Source organism: Melospiza georgiana, chromosome 2 (genome assembly GCF_028018845.1).
Source record: "Melospiza georgiana isolate bMelGeo1 chromosome 2, bMelGeo1.pri, whole genome shotgun sequence".
Classification (NCBI taxonomy): domain Eukaryota; kingdom Metazoa; phylum Chordata; class Aves; order Passeriformes; family Passerellidae; genus Melospiza; species Melospiza georgiana.
In genome coordinates this window covers 51,464,502-51,489,636 of record NC_080431.1, presented here as the reverse complement: position 1 = coordinate 51,489,636, position 25,135 = coordinate 51,464,502, and the positions used below count along the sequence as shown (strand labels likewise).

Sequence of the window (25,135 nt, the reverse complement as noted above, 5' to 3'; positions counted from 1 at the left end):
GAAGAAATTAATTCTTGGAATTTTTTTAATATATGTGTATATATATGTGTGTGTATATATATATATATAGTCTTTACTTTTAGTATTTGCTTCATTGTTCTTTGCAGCTGGAGTTGATTGAAGGACCTGAGTAATGTGAAAAGGTGTATTTCTCTATATTGATTTCGCAGAAAAAACAACTCTAAAAGTTTTTGTGTTGTGAGGTGAGGATCAAATTTACCTAAAGCAAACCTTTTGGAACTTGGATCATCTCTTATACTAAGTTGGCTGACAGAGCAGTTCCTGTCTCATTTGTGATATCTGACATCATTATATGGATTTCTCATTATATGTAGTTCCATGTAGGTAGATTGCTGAGAAAGGAAACTCATCCTGATTTGGAAAGGTTTGTTTTTAAGTTGCCTCTTAATGCAGTTAAGCAACAGCAAATGAGAAGCAGTAGCCAGCTAGTGCTTTGTGGACTGTAACTAGGGAACTTTTAGTCCAAATGCTTAAAATAAAATATTTTCTCCCCCCAGAGTTTCAGAGGGGAAAAAAAGTAACAGTTGAAGTCATGTTATAACAGTTTGCCAGCAACTTGCTCCTTTTCTTCCCTAGCAAAAACAGTTTTCTAAGCACATCACTGGTGTTTGTGTACTGTGGTGTTTTTGTTTCTAGGACTTTTTTTTTTGCCTGACCTCATAATTTTTTCTTACCAAATCCTTCCAGTTTTTTATTTGAGAAATACTAACAAATGATGAATCCAAATATGCATAAAAAGCAGGAAACATAGATTCTTCACCTCATGATTGCCAAGAACATGATTAGTACTACAAGCCATGAAAAAAGGCTGGGTTGGAAGCTTGTGTTGGTATTGCTACTAGAGGGAATGCAGAAGAAGTTACCCTACTTAGTTTTTCTCCTAAACATATTTTTTCCTGTATACAAACTGCTCTAGAAAATAAACAATGAAATGTAAAACACATAAGTTAAAATGACTGCTACAAATTAAAATAAGCTTTTTGTTTCACAAGGCAATATATTGTTGCCATTGCTTTGTCCAAAATAAGAGGAATAATTAATTCTTACACTTCAGTGACCTCCCCTCCAATGGGAGGCCTTTTTAGCATTAGAGTATTATAAGATTAGTTTTAATATCATATATTTAGTGATTTGAATAAAACTTTTTAAAAATTGAGTTAGGGTAAATCAATAAAAACAATAAATCACTGAGCAGGTACTTAGCCGTAAAATAAGCTCCTTACAAAAACTGTGCAGGTGTTAGCAGTGGTATTCCTTTTTAATCATCCCTTAACTGAATCTCATTCAACCATTTAAATCACAATGTTATATTAATGTTATATTTCAGAAAATATTTTGCACAAAATGCTCTTCTGAGTTTATCTGCCGAAAATTAATGGATGGTTCTCTTTGTTAATAAAAATGTTAATGTCTAATTTGTTAATTATATAGAAAAGAGTGTATGCAGCAGTAAAACAAAATACAACAATAAAAACATGGTATGGTTTTGTGGATTTGAATGTGACTTTAAATTAGATAAATGTGGAAGCACTGAAGGAACCAGACTTTGAACTGTTATTTTAGGGCTTTTAAGGAAATGTAGAAAAAGGAAATTATTCAGGCTGTATGATGTAATGTATTCTATTTTTATTCTTTAAAGTTCAAAGGGTTTAGGGTTGTGAAAAAGACATATGCAAAAGCTACAATTACAATAGAAAATATGTTTTTATCTGATTCTGGGTTGTGCTCACAGCACAGCCTGAGCAATGAATTTAGTCTTCCAAGTCACAAAATTACTATTATGTCTTTGTTTCTCTCGTGCTTACCTATTGTAGTGGAACATCTAAAATATGTGTGCTGGAGGGTATGCTAGATTTTGTCTTTGGTTTTATTCCTTGAGTATTATTTTGTGCTAGGCTATTTACCTTTGATAAATTCTATGTTACAGGCTTCTTTCTTACCCTGTTCATTATTCTCTGATGCTTCCAGCAGTATTTTCCTCCTGAGAGGTGGAATGTCATGCTGGTTTGTGTTCAAGATTAATGATAAAAATCTTTGCTCCTTCAGGTGGCTTCCATATGAAAGAAATTATTCTTGTTTGCTCCAGGTGTAAATTGCTGCCCCCTTCTGTGCACAGCCTGTGTACAAGTTGTCATAGGCTTGTGTTTTGTTAAAGAGACAGGCGGGAGAAAAGCTTTTGTTCTTGTTTCAAAGAGGTGATATTGGCAAGTCTAGAACTTCCAGAGACTATTTAGCATTTTGTGAGTAGCTTTGTGTGTGTATTGCTAATGCTCTTTGGAAAAGTAGTTGAAGATTTCCTGCTAATCTTCCGTTATTCTTGGGAAGAACAGAAGCAGTTTTTTAAGGAGAAAGCACGTACTTGTAATTTAAGTATATAATTAATCATAATTATATTCTTCTGATGGACTGATACTTCCAGGATATGACAGCTAGAGATTTGCTCCAGCAAAGATACACTCTTCCAAACGGAGACACTGCTTGGAGACCGTCACCACTTGTCACTGCAGCTCTGGAAGGAAAGCTAGTTCTTCTTGATGGCATTCACCGAATTAACCCTGGCACTCTAGCTGTGCTCCAAAGGTCAGCAGGGGAGCTTGGACAGGTTGGATGCACGTGGTGTTTGAACTGAGTGCATGCATACTGAGACCTGAAGCTGCCGCTGGTGAATATGGCTTTGGAACTTCAGGAATACTGTAAAGATCAAGCTGAGCATTACAGTTTCAATGCTTAAGAGCTGAAGCAATTCTTTAATTTTTTGTAAACCTAAAATAATGCAGGAAATTTCAGCCTGTTGGAAATATAGAATGTGAGTTTGAATTTTGGAATGAGCTAGATTTTATTCTAGAATTATGAAATCTGAAAATTAGTAATATTTGTTTAACAATTTTTAAATGCAAGATGTCAGAAAACATTTGAAACACTTTGAGTGCATTCTACTTCTAAGCAAGTAGGTTATAATATATGTTACACAGCATACTTTGTATTGCAAAGATTGCAAAGATCTCTTTCTAAACATTATTTCATAATTCAATAAAAAATAAATTAAACTTTACAGAACACAGTAATAGCAAATACTATGTTAATAGTTGTTTTTACTGTTCAGTCAAAATTTTATGCCATTTCGTATGCATCCATCATATACTGCCTTTTGCAAATCAGAGGACATAGTGAGCTTTAAAAGCAGGTTACAGCAAAAGTATTTTCTTCTTTCTATTATTATATATATGTGCAGAAGGACAGAACAGAGATTTATACTTGTCTGTGTTTTTGCCTTTTCATCTGTTTAGGGTTCCTTTCTGATTTTTAGTTTTGACAGTCAGCTTCTGCATATCACAAAATAAAACCTGGACATGTATGTATATTAATCATTAAAGCCAGCTGAAAGATAGCATTTCAAGAAATAAAAGTATATTTGTTACAAGCATAACATAAAAGCAGTTTCGTGCCATTTATGCACACTCCACTGTTAACACAGATTATTTTATTTTTCATGTTTTTACCATATGGATTTAAACTAAGTTGATTGACTTTGCACCAAAACTTATGTTACTTTACCTCCATGCCTGGATGCATCTTGAGTTGGTATCATTTTTCTTTTTACTGAGGTGTATTTTAACTGAGATAGCTTTTAAAAATACCCTTAGCTGTTACCTGTATTATAAAAATTAATCAAAGTTAAGATAGAGCTTATTCTTTATTTTCAGACTAATACATGACAGAGAACTGACTCTCTATGATGGCACCAGATTGTTAAGGGAAGATAGATATCAAAACGTAAAAGAAGAATTACAGATCTCTGATGAGAAACTACAGGAGAGGTAAAGTATCAGCTGTGACTATAGAATGCAAACAACATTTCAATTTTATAATTTTTCTCTAATAAAAAAAAAAAGCAAAATGCTTTTCTGTTAAACTGATTCCTTCTAATTGCTAAGAGAAGCATCTTTTAAACATAAGGTTCCTCCTTAGCTCTATTTCTTTTTGTAGTATGGCAAAATTATGTCCTGTTTAGAGTGCTTGAACTAAAAGGAAAATATTCAATAATGTTTAAGAGAAGGAGATAGAAATTGAAAAGAAATTTTAACTAGGTACAAAAATAGATATAAAGCTATATAGTACCTAATTTTGGAACATTTTATTAAAAGTCTTGGAAAATAAAGCTAAATTGAAGTTAAATACTACTTGTTACTTTCTTTTGCCTCATGAGCTAGAAAGCTGGTATTTAATTTACGATTAATATGGGGCAGGAAATCCTAAGGATGGGTTGGGACCCATAATGCTTATTCTTTTTGTTCCTTTACTTCCACTTGTCTGCTAGAAACATTCCACAGATAGAAATGTTATGCTGCAGCGTGTGCGTGTGTCCAAACTTTGAAGAGGCCTGATGGGTTCGTTGCAGGGGTGCACTCATGATATGCCACACATTTTCTCTCAGTTGTCTTGCTGAATCAGATTTTTTTCTTTGGCCTCCATAGTCTTCCCTTTAGAAAAACTGCTTTTCTTTTACTTCCTAGTTGTTTCCATATTTCTCGTTCCCTTTTCAATCAAAATACAGTGGGTTTAAAAAAAATAAGGCAAGAACTGCTCCTACAAAACCAACAAAACCCTCAAATTTCATTCTAAGCCTACTTGTTGCAAATTCTGTCCAGTCTGCAGAGGCCATACACCTAGCTAGATGGTAATTTATTTGTGTGAAGAACTACATATCAAGGAAATGTTCTATTTATCAGGATTTTAAGCATAGACTTTGAAAAGAGCAGCAAAAAGCTCCAAGGGCCCACCTAGCATGGTATCCCTACTTTGCATCACACTTTTTACTATGAAATATATCTGTTGTGCCAGTCTCCTCCCTGCTCTGTGTTCATAGTCTTGTCCAACGTGCTTTCAGGCAGAATGGCAGTGGCTGTGCTTTAGTTCATATCCAATATACTCCAAAAACCTGGACAGTTCATCACACATTCATCTTCAGAGCTGCCACTCCTAGTGGATTGAATCTCTCTCACAAGAATAGAGATGTACATCTGGATCCTGCACATCCTTTTTTGTTCTAACAGTGGCTGTTTTGGCAGTGCTCTCCCTTTAATCTTCTTTATCTGTTAGACCATGAGCACCTGTCCAAGCTGTCCTCTTTAATGATTGTTCTGTAGACCCTTCTCCTTTGTGTCACCTGTGTATCTACTTTCCTTCTTTTTAGCCTCATTGAGTAACCTTTTGGTTCAGCTGTTCAGTGGTAATTGTGCATTGCTTTGGCTACTTTGAAGACTTCAAAAGTTGCAGGGTGTCCTTGAAAGGCTGTCTCTCTTTCCTTCACATCTCACTGTACTGCTTTTATCTAACCACCTCAATATTTTGTAATATAATGTTTCTGAGTTACTAAGCTCTTAATTATCTATTTGACTGACAGTGATCTCTAATCCATAAGCAAAGTGTGTCTGTTGTACTAGACAAGAATGCATTTCTGATTAGTCAGAAATGGGGTCTCAGAAACAAACAGATACCCCATTGTGTAGTCATTCTTATGTCTGGAAGCTCAGTGGGACCATGTAGCACCATCCTGGATGCAGATGAAAATTCTTGCTCCTGAATTATCTGAAGTCCATTTTGCTTAGAATCCTCCTAGGTGAAGTTTTCATTCTGCCTTTGTTTTCTGTAATGACTTATTTTAAAAAACGAAGTTAAAATAATGAAAACATATATCTGCTTCTTTGGTTTTGGCTTTGTGCTTCTTTGGCATCACTGGATGACTCCTCTATATAGAGAGGGTGTTGTCTTCATCAACCCTTGAGGAAATGAAGGTGTTCCAGGACCTCATCCTGGTTCTGGTGACTACCATATTCTGAAAACATCACTCACTGCCTTGTAACTGACTCCAAGATGCAATGTCAACAATTGCTGTTTGATTCCAGGACTGTATTTGTCCTTGCTACTCATCCTTTTCAGCAGTAGTTGTCAGTTACTGCAAACTTCAGTACCTTCCAGTGTTGCAGAATCCAGCAGAATTAATCCATCAAATCATATCTGAGGTACTGACAGCTAATTTTATCACAGATTTTAATCCCAGCAGTGCTCACTGTCCCTCCTTTGCCTGCAGTACATTGGCTTTGGAGAAGCTACATAGAGTGTGTTGGAATATGAATTTGTTAGCAGACTGGTTGGGCAAATTCTTACCCAAATCACATCTGGGAGATGCTCTCCATATGATGAGAGACATCTCTCTTGCTTCATGCCAGTGACTGTGACTAGTGGCCTTAGCTGGATTTCTGAGCTTTACTTACCCTGATTTGCTGGATTTGACTAAAGTAATTTCAGTATGACTGCTGTTTGCCAGGCCTGTGGAATAGATGATGTCATTCTCAGTTTTGTTGGGACTGAATCTGTAATGTTTGAGTGACACATTGTCTACTTAATTTTCCAATAAGGGAATATTAATATGTTCCTGCAGTTTTAGTGCCTTTAATCTTTAGTGCTTCAATAGTCAAAATACTCTTATGTGTTACTGTAGAACAGAAAGAAGAAGAGGACCAAGATGTTTTCTTGTGGTTTTTTTACTAAAGGGATGGTGTTTCAGATCATGCTCTGATCTTGAGAAATCACATGCCTCTGTGTACAAATGCAAACAGTATTACAGTAGAGAATGTGAATGTGCTTAAACCCATGATGATGTTATTAGAGGTGATGGACAAAGAGGAAAGTATGGTTTGCTTTTCAGATTGTTTTCAGTTTTTGCAGATTAGAGCACTATTATTCATGTGTCATATATTTGACAACATTTTGAAGTTTTATTACTTTTGTAAGAGCTAAAAAAGTATATTTTGATTTTAAATTAGGTTAATTAGTGTCATTGAGTAATATGTTCACTATTATTTCATTACATTTCTACATCTGTAGAAAAATTTCCATTTTTCTAAGAAAGGCTTCAGGCTGGTGGATAAAATAGCTCTTTCAGGAGTGACAAGTGCCAGCAGTGCATTGCCTTTGGGACATTCTGAGATACTCCTTGCCCTGCTGAAAGCCTGTAAGCTGCAAAGTAACTAGTGGTGGCCACAGAGTCCTTTTTCCTATATTCTTTATTATGCCACTTTGGCTGTGAAGTTAAGTTACCAAATGGTTGCAGAACTCATTCGCTCCTCTGAGGAAACTAAGAATTCATGTTCATGAGTTTAAGGAGAAGAAAAAAGCTGCCCTTGAGAAAGTGACAGATGGTCCTTAAAGATATTTTACATAGAAGGAAATAATAGCTGCTGATAACTTATTCATTTAATGATTGCATGATTCATTTCCCCGAACAAGTTCAGAAAGTGAGTGTGTCCAAGGAGTGCATATCCAAGACTTCTGCATAGAATTTCTTCTGTTATCATCCATTTCTTCACCCAGACAGATGCTGTAAAGGTAGCACACAGCCTTTACAGATCCAGCAGTGAAGTGTTTGTTGGTCTCAGGATGCAGTATATAACCTGTTTGTGTGGGTATACCCCTTCAGCACACACAGATGCTGAGTTCTTGGTGTGGTGAACAGAAAGGCAGCTATTATAGGAAAATGTAGTAGTAGATGCATAATAGGATAGTTGAAAAACTAAAATAAGTCTCTCATAATGCATAGGTGGTTTTAATGCCTTGCAGAGAGTGGAGTCTTTTCTATGTGGTTAGGTTGAAAAGGAATGCACAGTAAATGAGACAGATGTGTGTAATTGTGGCACGGAGTAAATTTAACAAGTAATAGAGTTTTTAACTGCTTACATTTTTTAGCTTTGACTTCATTTGTTGTTTAGGGGTTTGGCTTTTTTCCAGTTAAGGGAATTTTAAGATAAAGGCATCTGTTAATGTTAGACTGTGGTGAAATTTAAAAGAAACAGCAAAATATAACAATAGGTAATTTTGGTTCTAGGGTTGGAATAATTCCCATCTTACAAAATTTGATAGAAAATGAGATTTATTAAATCATATTACAGGAAGAGTTAATAAAAAATAGTTTAATCTTACAAAAAGTGGTATTAGAAATGCTGTTCTGCATTTTATTTTATTCTATTTTTTTTATGAGAAGCTTCAATTGCTCAGAACCATGATCAATAACAAGAAAATCTTTCCCTAAAATCACCCTGATCTATGTGTGTGATTTTCTTTATAAGAGCAATGGTGCTAATCCTTGGCTGAAAAATTAAACAGTGATGTCAAAAGGACACTCATTTTATTAGGAAAATGCCTTGCTGCCTGTATTTTCAGTAAATGTTTAATAGAGAAGGATAGATTCTTTGCATGAATAAGTTAACATCAAATCTTCCCACCATGTTTGAGACTCATTAATTTAAAAGATGCCAAGTTTTTAACAAGTTACATTTACTTTGTTTTCATCTGTAAAACCCACAAGATTTCTTGTCACATCAAAGATTTCTTTTTTATGACCTACAGCTCCATGTAGAAGCTCTCCATATTGTGCTCTTTTTGAGACTTGATCTGTAATGTGATGGAACAACTTTGAAGCTCTTCAGTTGTGCTGTTGGAAGATGGGAACTTAGCACTGCAGAACTGAGTCATTCATGGTGTTTGTTTAATAATACACTTAGCCTGATATTTTCAGCATTGCAAACATCACTCAAACAATGGGCTTTTGAAATAGCCAAATATTTTTTTTTCATGTTTACAACCTGGAAACCTACATCAGTGATGTTGTCCAAATCTAGAGAGTACATCAGTAAATTGAACTGATATCACCAAATTAGCTTTCCCTGACTTTGCATCTCCTCTCCTCCCACTTCTTTCCTGTCCTCTCTGGCTGTCCCCACCAAGTGCTTTGGGGGCAGTGAATAGGAAGTGATACAAAAGAAATACGAGTCCTACACCTTAAAAGTTGACTCCTTGTGTTCTCTTATGGTGTTGTAGAAGGGCCAGAATTTGATGGCTATCTGGAGGAGGGTTGCTTTTTTTCCTAGTAATGTTAGGAAAAGTGAGTCTGAAAGTATATGTATTTATCCTATCTAGGAAATGTTTTCTTCCGTAATAAAGTTGGCTAATGTTCCCTGACCTTCTTTTATGCTTAGTGACAGTGACATTCCCATTGGTTTCTCTTTCATGTGATGTTTTTAGACATCTATTTCTATTTTTATCAATCAGGGAGTAGCTTCTAGGCTTATGACTTTCAGCTGAGAAAAACTCATACCACCGCCTTTGTTTACTTTGATACAAGAGACTGCTGTAATTGCCCTGTTGTGTCACAGGTTTCTTGTTATGATGTACAGATGAGCCAACTATGCTGTAGGTTTGTCAGTTTATGTCTTCAGTAATTTGTATGGAAAATGACATGGTAGCAGCAATATAAACTGCCTAATTAAATTTCACTTTTTTTTTCCAAATGAACATCCTGTATTTTAATAAGAGTACTGTAAAATTAGTTGATGAAAACAGGCCCATCTTGGACAAAATTTGACTGGCTTTTGTGTTCTGATGTGTTATTCCATTCTTTCTGCTGCTTCTGGAGATGATCTCTGTTGGTCAAAGCATGGTGCTAATACCACCAAGGTCACAGGTCTGATCTCTCTATGGGTCACTCACTTAAGAGCTGGACTTGATGATCCTTCTGGGTAGCTTTCAGCTCAGAATATTCACTGATTCTGTGTGATGCTGTGAGCTTGCAGGTGTGCTGATTAATGAGTACCAATGAGTGTCCAGTCAGAGGAGGTGAAAATATTACAGAGACAAGGGATACAGAAGATGTGAAGGTGGCAAGATATCAAAATCCAAGGCAGCAGTCTTTTAGCGCCCTAACATACACATCTAAAAGTTGTATATTTAAGTTTGTGTTGCAAGTTCCTATTATCTTCAGTGGAGTCAAGACTGTTAGTTACCAAATCCTCAAGTGAGAACTGGGAAACACTGGCTTAGGGTAGGAGGCCAGTCCCATAAAGAATTAAAAAACAATAATAATGAAAGTACCTTTTACAGCCAGGAACAGTGTGTGTTTTTTCACAGGAAGCTGTGGAGGCAGATAGGATGAAGAAGGGAAGTTCAGAACAGTGTTAGAAAAAAATTTTGGGCAAAGAGAAATTAAAGCAAATAAAGTTCTATCCTATGATGCCTTTGAAGATATGGTTGGACGTGCTGAAAAAATATGAGAAGGGCAGAGTACTGGTTGTGGCTAGACTTTTGTGCTTGGTTGATTTAAGGAGCCAGTACAGCAATTCTGAAGTTTGTGTGAATCCTAATCTTCCACTAGAAAGACCTGTCTCCTCATGCTGACTCTAAAGTGAGCCAGGGGTGAAGTGACTGGTTTGGTCTTTGAAGCATAACTTTCAGGAGTGATATGAAGTTAGATATATTAATCCAAGGACCACAAAGAGCATCTGTAAGGGAATGTTCCTAAAATGTTACTAAATTCAGCTCTTCACAGTATCTGGGCAAATCTCTACAGTGTCATCCTTTCTGTCAGTCTAATGCAGTAAAAGAAGTTATTCATTACTGCAGCTCTGGTAGGTCTTCTTTTGTGCCTGAGTTGCCTGTTCTAGGTAAAGCGCTTGTAAAAGTCCATGAAATGAGTGAGATGTGCCCATTTCAGACATACAGCACAGTTCTCTGTAGCTTAGTTGGTGGTATTTGGTGGTATTTATCCATCTTAAGGTGTGCAGGTCCTGTTGCAAATGAAGAGACTTGGGTAGACTTATGAGCATTAAGAAAGTGTGTAAATTTTAAAAATTTCAAGTCACTTATGCAGCCTGTGTCTTTTTTTAAAAAATAAAGTTGCATTGCAAATGATCTGGATATACTATGATATATTTCAGCACAATAATTTATCTTCTTCTCATTTATTGTAAAAATTAAATCTGATATTCATTCCTTAAGCCAGGTAATGCATTTTTCCACTCTTTTTTTGCAGATCTATATTTCCTATCCATCCTTCTTTCAGAATAGTGGTCTTAGCAGAGCCTCCTGTCATTGGAAGTACTACCCAGCAGTGGCTGAGTCCAGAGTTTTTGACACTGTTTCTGTTTCATAATGTTCGATCTTTAAGCAAGAGTGAAGAAATTGAAGTTATTAAACAAATGGTAAGTACATTCAGTACCTTAGGCACTTACTGAACAGGATTATTTGCTACTTATAAAATATATTGCTATTTCAATGTAGCATAAAGGAGCTGATTTTTGAAGTTTATCAAAGCAACATACCTGCTTATCTTTTAATGATGTAATTCTTATTTTAATATCAAATGCTGCTGTAATAAAAAATACTCTTTGTCATGAAGCAACTGTGGCGACTCTGTGGTTATTGCATACCTGAAACTTGGATATCTTGCAATAAGATTAATACTGTTTTTTCTTTCAACCAGATTCCAAATGTACCCAGTGCTGCTGTGGAAAAGTTGTTGTCAGTAACACACAAGCTTCGGGAGACAAATGATGCCACTGTGAGCCCTTCTTCTTCTTTTCTCTTTGCATTTACTGTCTCCTGCTGTGACTGTCTTTACAAAGGCTAGGTGAAACATGCTAAGCTATAGTGTTATTTCAAAGGCTGCCTGATTGGAAAACCAGACCCAGAAACCTATTACTAGCAATTACTGTGCTGCATACTATAAACTTCTTTGATTTATGATATATGTATTTGGAATCTCCCTAAGTTTTAGGAATTTGCACAAATCCCAGAGAATCAAAAACAGAACACAGTGAGTTTAGGTATGTGGCTTACAGTGAAACATGCTGAGGGGCCTTTTGAATGTATGGATATAATCACATGTTAAGGTATTTTTTTATTACTTTGCTTAAGTAATTGGAAAATTGATAGCTGAGGTTATTGAGGATTTTTTTTGGCAATAGGAGCTATGTAGTCATTATAAAATGACAATGGACAGCAACAGAGATTCAGAAAATAGAATGCTCCAAAACTCCTGGCTGCATTGCTGCTAGAGGCTATTCTATTAAAGAAGTAATGTCAGGAAAAATAAGTTCTGCTGACAAAGTGACCACAGAATTCTTTAAAAATACAGTTAAATCATGGTGAAAAGAAGAAGAAATTATTGCTATGGCAGCTAAAACACAGCATACCTTTGATGTAAGTAAAATGTAAAACATTTTGGTGGAATCCAGCAGTACCAGCTTAACTGGTACTTAAGAAATTTAATTTGTTGTCCTTAGTTTTCACTATTTTAACATTGATAATAGTTTTTATAGTTTTTCTATTTAAGAAGCTGAGAGAGTCTGTTTTGTTCTTTTGAGCTTAAAAAAGTAAGAAAAAATTGACTTTTAGGTACACTGTTGGGGCAGTTGTTAAAATCATCAATTGAGCTTCCTACATCTAATGTATAAATGTATCAGTCTTGACATTCTTGGAGACATACCATGCCTGAATAGAGCACTACAAAAATCTTTTCCATATATGTGGATATCTGTAGAATTGTGAAATATCTAAATGAATTATGTGATGCTGAATGAGAAGTAAGTCACAGTATGGTTTGAGACAGGATTCTTGTAGATCAGTGGTGACATGAGGCATGTTAGAGACAGCACACCTGTACAGAGAGGTGGAATTTGTGCCTAATGTACATTAGGCTATTTATAGAGTTGTCTAAGTAAATAAGTGTCTGCCAGAGATTATACTGAAGTATTAACCATTGTTTAAAATTGTTTTGTTAACAATAGAATACCTGTAAACTGTTCACTCTGTGGGCATTGTCCACGTCATTGTAATTGTTTGCTTGGTTTACAATAGAATCTGGAGGCCACAATCAAGATCCTGTTGAATTAGATGCCTCATAGATATATATTAAAAAAATTGTCACTCACACAATTTTATGTTTGCAGTTGTTCAATATAAATAAATCCAAACAAATCAGGTAATAGTGGAGGAAATTATGTTCACAATACTTTCAGCTACCATTTGGAAATACTCAGAAGACGTGATAAAACTTTTCCTCAATGGTCCTATCCTCTATGGATAGTAAGGAGAGAACATATACCCTTGCCCTTGCTTCAGGCATGGCTGAGTAGGTCTTGAAGTAACTCATGAAATGTCATCATTTACAGTGCTTGCTTGTAAACTATGGTTGTTCAGAAGATGCTTCACAATCTTCTGTCAGTGAAAGCAGGAGGAACAGGAATAGTAATCTTTGCAGTTACCCCAATCTAAATAATTCTTTCTCATTGCTCAGAGATATGCTAAAAAGTATTATTCTTTCCTTTCTCATAATTTGAGAGAGGTTTTGTTTGATTTCACAGAGCTGACTTTTTTTTTTTGCAGTTAGAAATGCAGTTAGAAATTTTATATAAACTTGTGTTAACCCAAACAAAACATTTTGAAATTACCTAATTAAAATATTTCACTTGACCCAGGCAAAACATGGCGTGACTTATCAGATCACACTCATTGTTGTGTGTTTCCTGCTAAAATAAGGAACCTATTTGTATTAGATACCTTCATCCGGTAGATATAATTATAGAATGATTTCTTTCTCAGTCTTTGGATCCTTTTTTAAATACATGGTTGCTTGTTTTGTGATTCTTTCTGTTTGGTTTTTTAAATTTTGCTGTGTTTGTTTGAGGTCTGCCTTCCCAAGTATTGAATAATTTCTGTAAATCTTTGCTGGTTCATGTCCAGTTTTTAGCATTTGTTTTAACATGTGGACAACAGCAAAGGACACAGTGTTCCAGTAATGGCCCGCCCAGAAGGCGTGTGCAGAGGTGATACAATCTCCGTGCTGCTGCCCAGTGTTGTCTTGTTTATATGTCTAAGAATCCTGCCAGACCTTTTTGCCAGAGCATTACATGTGGAGCTCATATTTAGTTTGTGAAGAGCAGATGACTTTGTAGCACATTGATCCTTTCACAGTAACTAACCTGCTTTTTTTTGCAGATATTAAAGTTAGGGTTTATATAGCATATAAAATTCAGTTCACAGCTCATTTTTCTTCCTGTTGCTTATCAAGTGCTATTTTAAGACTAATCTTTTGGTGACATAATGATTTCCATGACAGTGACTTACTGCAAAAATACAAGCTTGCCTATTAAAGTGCACGATTTGCTGTAGAAGGCGCAAAGCATCTATGAATCTGGAGAAGAGTTGAAATTATTCCTTTTGGATTGCATTTTTCTCCTGACTTGTTTGCTCTAAATCCCTCACACAGATTGAATAATTAAACTACCCTGTATTTTTTGACAGGCACAGTCACTGGCCTCGTTTTTATCTACTCGACAACTGTTGCGAATTTGCCGTCGACTGTCACAACATCCAGATGAAAGCCTTTATGATGCTGTTAATAAAGCCTGCCTTTCCAGGTAGAACTGCTATATTTGGTGGAAGTTCCAAGAGCTTCTTGGTCAGTTGCTAGCAAGCAAGATAGCTTTTAATGTGTTTCAGTAATTAATGCAATTGCTGTCTTGCTCCTTGAAGTGAGTAATTTCTTTAAGAATATTTCTGTGGTATTCTCAAACCTGGAAGATAAGTAGAAAGGAGTTGGTATGCTTTTCCCATCTTTATGAAGATATGTCACTATATTATATAAATTAGTTCACCATTATCAGCATAGCTTCACTGTCTAAAAACACTCAAAGCAGAGCCATATTAATGTCTAGTTTGACTTAGATTTCATGGGCACTTGGTTTCAGTTCTAAAAGCTGTATCTAGAAGAGTTACAAGAGTTTTGTTTGCTTTGAGATTTTGTTTGTGGATTTTAGGCTGTTTGGGGATTTTTGGGGGTTTTTTTCTCTTCAAAAGAAAGCAAGTTGTTATTATCAAAAGATTTGGAAAACTGAAAGGGTCTAGTTCTAAACACCTCAGAGCTTACTCTCTCTCTGAGATCCAAGTGAATTGAGTAATGAGAAAAGGTATTTCCAAAAGCAATTGTTTCTGTTGTGGCTCTTACTTGGAATAGAATGAGGACATTACAGTTCTAAACCACCCTCCATTACAACCCTATTGCAATATTTGATAACACTGAAGCCTTTAAAAAAGAGTGCACCACCACAAGTGTAGTTCATTGCCTATGAAAGAAGCTCAGTTCCTCTCCTTGGGGATAGGTGAAATGTGGAAGGCTTTTTTGTGAAAGGAATAGACATTTAGGGTTTGGAGGTGCAAGTGAATCTTCATTTTAGATTACCAATTACATTAGATTTAGATTTTTAGATTACAGAAAATATTGAAAACTTTTAAAAGTAAAACCCTTAAAATACAGCCTCCCTATTATTCTCCTTCTTTTAGATTTTTACCAAACCTTGCCAGATCAGCTTTACATAAAAATCTGCAGGATTCTGGTATTGAAACAAGTCCAGATGACACAGAAAAACTAGAGGGAAAGGATTACACATGTAAGCTTTCTGCTGTGTTTTTTTCCTGCTCTGCATGAATGTTACTCAAATTGCTGGATGTATAAAGGTGTACTAGTTATCCTCAAAATTAAATGTAATTTGCTTCATTTGTATCTCTGACTTTGTTCTATCAGAATGTGTTGCTGCTCTCAGTATATTGTATTGTCTGCTGAGTTCCCTGCTCATGGAATTTTGTTTTCCATCATGTTTAAGTGTTTCTCAGTCTATAAGATCCATGGTCTCAGGCTTTTAGTACTGCTTTTTCATTTTTCATCACTAATAGTCCTCTGTAGAGTTACAGCCTTAGTTTGATCTTAACATTTTTCTGTTCTGTTTTTTTACCATTGCTTCTTTCTCTCCCCTCTTAAAATCACCTTTTTTTTTTTTTTTGAAATTCTTGTAGAGGTTTTGTGTCATCATTTGCTTTCATTCTTTCACACACTTCTTTGTTATTCTCTTTGTTCTCTTTAAATTGCTGTAGTAGTTGCATGTCACCTTTATTGAGCAGGTGTTAGTTTCTTTGGCTTATCCAACTTGTAATCATCTGTAGTCACCTTCAGGGCTATGCATATTTTTCTGCTTATGCCATTTTTCTCACTTCTGCTTTCTCATTCCTGTATGACCCCCTTCATGCTAGCTGTATATCTTTTCATATCCTCTGTCAGGCAGCGTACTGAGAGCAATTTGCCATTTTCCATTCATATGTTTTTCCTGTTCTCTGCCTCACCAGTGTTATCTCTGTTCTTGTTCTTCTGTATGTTTGTTCCCAGTTTTGTGATGTATTAGATTGCTGTATTTTTAGTGTTAGATCTGTGCAGTGGTAAACGCATCTTTGGTTTTAATTCATGTGGATTCTATTTTTATGAATTTATTAATGTCTGTGTATATAGAAGTACCTATTTTATATGATATAATAATACATAGATTTTTTATCTTTCATATATATAGATTTATATATATATCCTTTATATCTTATATATATTATATATGTCTTTTATAAGGTATATTAATGGATATATGGTTTCTATTATATGCAGTACAATGTGTGTATGCAAGTATGTACAAATATCTATGCATCCACGTGTATATACATATATATCTACAACCATCTATGTATTATTATATCTCTTATTCACATTATATATAATCTGGATACATCCCTTGAATTTTCTGTGTTTCTCTGTTTCATGCCATAAAGGCAAATAGCTAAAAACATCTGTCTGGAAATAAGGGTATTTTCAGTTTTATACCATGCCAGATTAAAAAATTAGTAGCAAAACAAAAAAATATTTTTATTGCATTTTTTATTAATTACGCTTATTTTTTATTTTCCTAAGTACTGAATTTATGGTTCTTTTGATCTATGAAAAGTTTTTTAATGTAATTTTTCTCTCAGGGCTGTAGTTGAGGGGTAGTGCTGAAAGGGAGATTCAGCAGTGGCTCTGTACTGTTGTGGTGGGTGTGCTTCCCCTCTCAGCTGAGCCCCCACAGAGCTTTGTTACCTCATGTCCGTGCCTCACTCCACAGTGGGACAGGGGAAGACAGAAGAACGGAAGTGTGAAAAAAACCTTGTGGATTGAGAAAATACAGCCTAGATGTTCCAGTAATACAAGGAGAGTGTCAAATTAGACCAAGGCAGCGCTCACAATTTCTGGTGTTTCTTATGGTCCTTTTCATGTAGGATCACCTTTTCATCATTTATTGTAATACACTTCTTTACAGTTTTAAAGAGAATTCAAATTCATGATAATGCAGCATTTTGTAAGTTGATACTCTTCCAAGTGTTTTCTCTCTTTAGATAGAAATCATTTACTGCAAACCAGAGTCTTGTTAGAATCTGTAAATCGTTACTTGTGAATGTTAGGTATTGATTGCATTGTCTGCTTAGAAGATGTTGTAAGAAATACATTTGCTTGTTTCCTGAAAAATGACTAGGTGAAATAAGCAACGGGATTCTGAAGATAGGCTCTGTGACCATGCCAATTTATAACTCAGCTGAGAAAATGAAAGTGCCAGATGTTTTGTTTTATGAAAATGCACAAGTAAGTACAAATCTCTGACTTCTGAGTTAGAAAAGTTTGTTAAATGTATACTAATGGGTATGCTCATATGTGTAGTAAATAATGCACTAACTAAATTTTAAGGATATATTTCTGAAGTAGTTTCTTTAGTGTTAAATTTTCTCATAGCATTTGGTGGTCATTTTAGACATATCTTCAGCCCCGTGTGAAGAGATTATAACAATTCTATTGAACATTTTATGTTTACTGCTGCTGGACTGATCCACCCTTAGGGCTGGATTGTAGATTGCATCCTGAGACTGTGTTTTACAGGCCTGTTGCATAAAGTTGTACCTCCCTGGGTTGACCTTGGCTGAACTCCAGGTGCCCACTAAGCCACTATCATTCCCCCTTCCCAGGTGGAGAGGGGAGAGAAAACAGGCTGGGAAAAAACTCATAGGTTGAGATAAGGCAATTTATTAAGCAAAAGCAAAACCAAAATTTTGTGTGTGCACAATCAAAAAGAAAAATCAACAATTTAAATCTCTACTTCCCACTAGCAAGTGATGTTCAGCCACTTTCCAGGCAGCTGTGGGCTTCAGCACATGTGGTGGTTGCTTGGGAAGGCAAACATTGTAAATAACAAATGCCCCCACTCCTACACCTTTTCTTAACTTTTGTAGTTGAGCTGATGTCATATACTATGGAATATACCTGTGGTTATTTTGGGTCAGTTGGCCTAGGTGTGTCCTGTCCCAGGATTTTGCCTACCTGAGACTACTGATGGGGAGGAAATGCTGGGGAGACAGTGCTGAGGGAGACACTGCTGTGCCAGCCCTGCTCAGCAGGCACTAAAGCACTGGTGAGGTGGCCCCAGCTCAGAGCAGAGTGGGACAATCCCCTCCTTTGCCCACTGGAGATGCTGTGACTGATGCCCCCAGGACAGGGTTGGCCCTCCTGGCTGCCAGGGCTCTGCTGACTCACGTTCAACTTGCCATGGACCAAGACCCCCAGGTCCCTTTCCATGGCCCTGCTCTCCAGCATCTCTTTCCCCAGTCTGTCTGTACATCCAAGGTTGCCCCATTCCAGGTGCAGAATCTGGCACTTGCCCTTGTTGGACTTCATATGGGTGATGATTCCTCAGCTTCTGATTTGTCAAGGCCTCTCTGCAGGGCCTCTCTGTCCTCAAGTAAGTCTACAGCTCTTCCCAGTTTTGTGTCATCTGAGAACTTGCTTAGTATCCCTTCCCATTCTTTAGTATCCCTTCCAAGACAATTATGAAGATGATGAAGAACAGAAGGTTTAAATTGGAGCCCTGTGGAACCCCACTACTCACTGATGTCACCCCATTCACTACAACTTTCATACCCAACCAGCTCCATCTCAGCCAGACCCAATACACCACTCCTTTACATTAGAATTAATATTGCATATTTGAAAAGGAAGGAGAATAGTACTTAGAAAATTAGTTATTAGAGTTATTAATTATTTCTTTTAAATAGTTTAGCTTATTAATTAGGCATTAGTGTCAATTAGGTCATAGTAGTAGTAAAGAGTGGTTAATGAATACAAGGAAAAGGAAGGGCCTTGTGACCAGGCTTTTTGGTTTCTCCAGCACCCCATTTTGTAGAGCAGCTTTCTTCTGTGCCTAGCGTAAAAGCCTCAAAACTGTCAGACAAAGGTATCCTTAGGAAGAGATTTACTCTCTTGGTTACCTTTGAAATATTTTCCTACTGAAAGGCAATACTGATAGCATGATCTTGTGAAATACTTTGCTTTTAGGGGCCTGGTATGGGTTTCCATACTTTCTTTTCCTAGTCTTTTTTGTACCTCATTTATAATTTTGCCCCAGAAAGGGTAAGCTACATGGGTATCACCTATTGAAGGTGATGACATGCCATGCAAGGGGAACAGATGACAGACTTCATCTTCCCTACTAACATTTCATGTGAGATTTTGTTCTGTTACCGTTTTGATAAAGCACATAATTTGTGTCTGTTGGAAAGGAAATCCTGAGTTCTCCTAGGACTTACCACCTGCTTTGCTTTTTCCACCTTCTTGCTTATAGCTTCAGAAAACTGTAGACAAAACTGTGTTCAGATTTTATTCAGGGAACCTCTGATAAAATTGCTTCAGAGAACCTCTGTTAAAAATGCTGCTGCTCTGTATCTTTCTTAGCATAGATATGCCTGCTAAATGCTAAAGGAAACAGCAACTAAATACCAGTCAGGATAGATGTTCCAATTTCTAAATGAATTGTACTCTTATTTTCTGTATTGCTACTTTGCAGTTTGGTGATTCAAGTGCTACAATGATCATTTAACAAAACCTGCTGGAGAACAAATTTTATTTGAGTTTAGTGCAGTGCTTTCTTACCTAAAGCTACAGAAATAAACTGAAAACAAAGAAAAAATATGTCCTCAGCCCTTTGTAGTGCTGCACAGTGTAATGAAACACATAGATTTTTGCCTTTGTATGTTTGGTTTTGAAACAATTCACATTACAGTGAAATTTAATACTGCCATAAAACATTGCTGTTGGTCCACAACAGGTGTCATAGGGATGGGAATAATTTTTTTAGGTAATATGCCAAATGCAATTTTCAGACAAGGCACTGGGGAACATGGATTGATAAAGGTGATGGATGTGTCTACTTACAACTCCTTTGCCTAAATAGGTAATATTAAATGTCTGCAGGTATCATAATACAATGCTAATTTAAGTCCTGGTGCAAAAAAAGAACCAACAAAAGAAGAAGTATCAATACATAGCATTTCTGGTGGGTAAGCTGCTTTGCAGGGGAACCATAATGTATGTATATTTGTTAATCTAAGATAAAAAAAAAGTAATCAAAAGGATGTATTTGTGCCTTAGAAATAAAATTTAAAATTGTAAGCAGTGTGTGTGGTAAACTGACTTACTAGAATTTCTTCTATATCTGGTCAAATTTATTTTTCTCAGTTATAAATTTCTAGTGCGTACACATGCAAAAAACCAGAATAATTTGCCTTGAAGTGATCTCCTTAAATTGTGTGTTGAGCATTCAGTAGTCTTTTGAAATGCCTGGTTAGGATTTCACGGTATTAAGCTATGTTTACAAGAGTTTCTTTCCCCACCCCCAGCCTGTGTTCTAGAGAGATTTGGAAATTTAAAATATCCTTCACACAGAAACAAAGGGTTTTATGCTCAGAAATTATAAGCAAGCTGCTGATTTTTAATTTTTATATTAATCAAGTCCTAGAGATGAGATGATAATGTATTTATTTAAAGACAATCATTTATTTCTCTAAGTAGGTTGACTGACCTACTTACAGATGACCTATTTTTACTAGATACAGTGGAGAAATATACATGACTTTATTGCGAGTAAAGTAGTCTGCATTGCCACATTATCCTGAAATCCTTTCTATCCTTTGAAACAAATCATTTGGGAGAAGCGAGATAAGGTTAAAGGATGTACAGTGTGTACCTGTTATGATAGTGGATATATGCAAAAATATACCTCCAGCATTTTGGCTTCAATTAGGCACATATGAACTAATAATTAATAAAAATTTACTAGTTAGGCACATATTGTAAGATACATATAGACACTTTCAGACTTGAATATGCATATTCCTGTCTTTATTTTCCTTGAAAATAAAGTTTTATTAGAACAGAATAAGTATATTTGTTATTAAGTTAGACCTGGTGTTTAATGTTCAATTATATATGTGTGTGTATATGTCTGATTCTCTCTATTTGGTTTCTGGAATCTTCTACTAGGATATTGCTGGAAGGTTGGCAGAAAATAAAGAAAGTTCTTACAGTCTGGGTGACAAGCATTCAGCTAGGCTAAAAGGAAACATACAAGGAATGATTACAGAGAATTAAAAGCATTTAGGAAAATCAGGCTCCCACAATGAGTTTGAGCAGAGAATGTAAATGCTTCCTTGTCCTTATTACTGGATATATTGCCTCTGCTATTATTGGCTGAGAGGCTCTTGGTATGAAATAAGTAGCTATAAGTAAGTATAAAGTTCAAAATATCTAGCCCCAAATGCTTGAGGTTAGGTTCCTGTTGTACCACTGTCATTAGTGAATGCATAAATCTGAGAGCATAAAATCAAGTGAAAATTTTGGATTATTTTCTCTAGCATATGATGGTAATGGAAGATATGCTCAAGGACTTTCTGCTGGGAGAACATCTTCTTTTAGTTGGCAACCAGGTGAGTGAAATATTTCTTGCAATGTGTGGAACAAACCCGTTATTCGATAATATAATTAAATCTCTGTTTTGCTTCTTTGTAATTGCATTCATTTCTGTTACTGAGGTATTTGGCCCATTTTTCAATTCCTTATTTTACATTGTACAGGGGTTTTATAGGCACACATTTGTGGAAAATGTAAATGCCGTAAATGTGTTGTATATGGCTGTCAGAGTAAAAAGTGAAGGAATTAATCACAGAATATTCTGAGTTGAAAGGGACCCACAAGGATTATCAAAGTACAACTCTTTGTCCTGCAAAGGACCATCCTCAAGAATCGCATGCTGTGCCTGAGAGTGCTGACCAAATGCTTCTTAAACTCTGTCAGGCCTGACCAGACCCCTGGGGAGCCTGTTCCGGTGCCCAAACACCCTCTGGGTGAAAAACCTTTTTCTGATATCCAATCTAAACCTCTCCTGACATAGTAATAGTAGTATGTAACAACATTAGCATTAAAATCTTCAGTTAATGGCTTTGGGTATCATTCTTGACTATGTATCAAACCACTCCTTTAAAATCTCCAGTGGTAGGTAAGAGGTGTACACTTCAGTATTACCCAAATCTTATTAACAGCTAAATACTCATTTTCTCTAAAAAGTAACAGATTTGTATAGTTCTTTGACTGGTATCTTTGGTTATCAATACCTCATTGTTGAGATGGGTTTTTGCCCCAAAGTAATCTCCCTTTTGTTTAGCTGTCCTTAGCAAACAATAATTACAATAATTTTTTAGCAGATGTTTCTCTTTTTGTTTTGCAGTAGTCTGTAGAACATGTCTTAACACAAAGCACTAACGATCTAACCAACATGGCAATTAATATAAAATGCTAATTATTATTAATGTGCATATATTGAAGTATACTCTCATCAGTTCAGCATCCTTGTTATCAACTTGAATTTACAAAGATGGTTTATTTGAAACCTCTGTAGACCTTTGAAGGATAATGCCAGCTTCTCCAAAAGGTTTAATCTCTTCATAAATAGAAATTTATCTATTTCATAAATGAAACAAGATCTATTTATTGTATTTCATAAACAGTGCTGTCTATGCCTGCTTCCAAGCTGGTACTGAAAATGTTATGTAGTACAGATTGCCTGCAGCAATTGCTGGCAAGGAATAGCAGGAGCAGGCTGAACCACGAGAAAACAGAGGCAGGGACGGAGTCCTTAATGATAACTTTTGCAGTCCCTCAGTGCCAAAGCAAGAGTAGCAGGCCTGGGGACAGCAGCCATGGTCATCCAAGTGCTCAGTGGCTGCCAGACTGGTCCATGGTGAATGAGGCAAGTCTGAGATCAAGCTGGGAAGTCAAATCAGCAGGTCCAGGCTGGGATCAGCAAGATACAGGGCCAAGCACAGCATTGCCTCAGTGCAGGCTGGGAAGGAACCAAGGAAAGGGCTTGAGTGTAAATGCAGCTCCCGTGCCATGGGGGACAAAAGGAACCCCAGCAAAGCAGGAAAACCGTGTCAGAGCTGACCTTCAATACAACAAGTAAAACCCTAGGTGTGGGGAAAGAGCTTGTTTATACCAGTGGCAAATCAGAGCTCTGACACATGCCTCATTTAGCAGAAAAGTTTTGAAAACTATGCTAGTACAATTATTAGGATATAATGGATATTTCCAGCAGATGTATTCTCATTCTAATAATTTAATGCATGTCAGATTTTCTTCCATCTTTTGAGTCTCTACTTGAAGACAGCTTTAAAAGATTTGACTGGATTGAAGTATTGGAACATATTGCTTTGATTCCAGACATCAGCTCAGCTGTACCATTAAGTTGGAAAATTAGTTGATTTGCTGTGCTTTCTCTTTGGCAAATCAGGAGTACAGTTGTTTTTTTTTAATTGCTAACATACTTTTGAGTACTTCCAGGTTTACTCTTTGCAAATTTGTTCCAGAGTTTTTATGTGTGACTAAGAAAAGGCCAACAGACCTTTTCCTTTCAAAATACTGTTTTTAAGTTTGAAGTGCTGTATTTGCCATTCTGCAGTCTTTTCAGTACCACAGCAATCATTCTTCATTTCTCAGGAATGATCACTAACCACTTAGAAATTCCTTGGCTAATTCCTTAAATATTTTACTGTAAATTTGTGCAGCTTGTGATGAATCATGTTCAAGTACTTTAAAAGCAACCACATTGCATCAATTGTGCTTTCATGCAGTATGTGTAGATACCTCATTGAAGATATTAGTCTTTTCATAAATTTTTTGTAAAGAAAATTATTTTTAAAAAACATTATTTTTTTCTGTTCAGTTACTTTTATCAGTTCAGTCTGTATAAGAAGCTAGGGTTTTGTGATGCCTTGATATATACATCAGTGTGTACCTGTTTTTCCCATTTGAAAAAAACAGATAAGTTTGAGAAGATACAAAGTACTGTTTTGAGTTCCTTTCTCTTAAGTGTCTTATTAGTGAACGAGTGAATCATGGAAATTCAGTGTAATAACTGAAAATTCAAATTCTCTGAACTGCAGTATTTCAAAACATAGGACTAACATCCTTTTGAAAGCTTTTGTCGTTTCCTAGATATTTAATTGAGTTGGCATTTACCTTAGGACATAATTTGGTCTTTCAAAATGATGACTCTGTAAGCATCTCCATTCAGCTGTGATTTAATGTGCAAGTTTGACCTGTAGTCTTTCGTTTAGAGTCTGGATTTGGTTTTGGTTGGTTGACTTAATGTGTTTTTCCACCTTTGCCTCTTCTATTTGCACAACACATGTACACACACACAATTCCTGTTAGCTTAAGACCTCTGTCTTTTCAAAGTCTGTAAATGTGGTTTCTTCTGTAACTTAAGAGCTGCCTGATGAGAACCCTTTTACCAAGACTGTTTTCTAGGTACAGACTCTGATGATTAGTATCAGTAAATTATAATTAAATTATCTTGGTGGATGTTAGGAACTGGCTTTCTTAATGAAATGGAGGAGAGTTTGAAGACAAATGTAAGATGCCAACAGATATTTTTAGAAGTACTCAGCTTCTGAAGTAAACTGCTTTACAACACTTCATTCATGTTTGTTCCCTGGGGCTTATATGGCCTAGGATTTCACAGTGTGTTTTACATGAAATACAAATATTTGTTTACAGTGGTTGATGATTTACTTTGGATGTTAACTGGAATGTGTTTCCATTTTGTATACAAACAAACAGGTTTCTTTGAGTTCATATGATATGATATGATAGATATGAATTTCCAGCTATGAAATAGCTTCTAAGTAAAGGACATGCCAGTGCCTTAACTATGGGTTCTGATATTGCTTCCTGAATGAGCCTGTAGTCTGAGTGTAAATGAATCCATCTATGACCATCTACAGTTTTTCAAAGCACCTGCAAAGCAGCTTCTTCTTTGGCTGAGGGTAAGAAGCTGCATATTACTCTCACACCAGCAGGCAAAGAACAGCAAGAGCCCCTAGTTATTTCAAATGTTGCAATGACTGTTTATGTACTCTTTAAATACAGGTCTTGCAGTAGCTTTTGAGCTTCATGAGACAGACTGGGTAGTGATTCTTACTACCTTGGAAAATTTTTCGACTGTGTTTTTGAGATATTTTTCCTGATAGACAGTGTGCAGTTCTTTGACCACTA

General features: G+C 36.1%; 1 protein-coding gene across 1 annotated transcript in view; it reads left to right on the top strand.

The window, feature by feature from the left end:
* VWA8 (von Willebrand factor A domain containing 8) overlaps positions 1 to 25,135 on the top strand; it is a 182,782-nt gene that overhangs the window by 53,743 nt on the left and 103,904 nt on the right. Inside the window, exons 13-20 of the mRNA XM_058018846.1 lie at positions 2,441 to 2,601; positions 3,726 to 3,839; positions 10,886 to 11,054; positions 11,336 to 11,413; positions 14,158 to 14,273; positions 15,196 to 15,302; positions 17,238 to 17,344; positions 21,439 to 21,510. Coding sequence (XP_057874829.1) covers positions 2,441 to 2,601; positions 3,726 to 3,839; positions 10,886 to 11,054; positions 11,336 to 11,413; positions 14,158 to 14,273; positions 15,196 to 15,302; positions 17,238 to 17,344; positions 21,439 to 21,510 — 924 coding nt within the window. The remainder of the gene's footprint in view (positions 1 to 2,440; positions 2,602 to 3,725; positions 3,840 to 10,885; positions 11,055 to 11,335; positions 11,414 to 14,157; positions 14,274 to 15,195; positions 15,303 to 17,237; positions 17,345 to 21,438; positions 21,511 to 25,135) is intronic.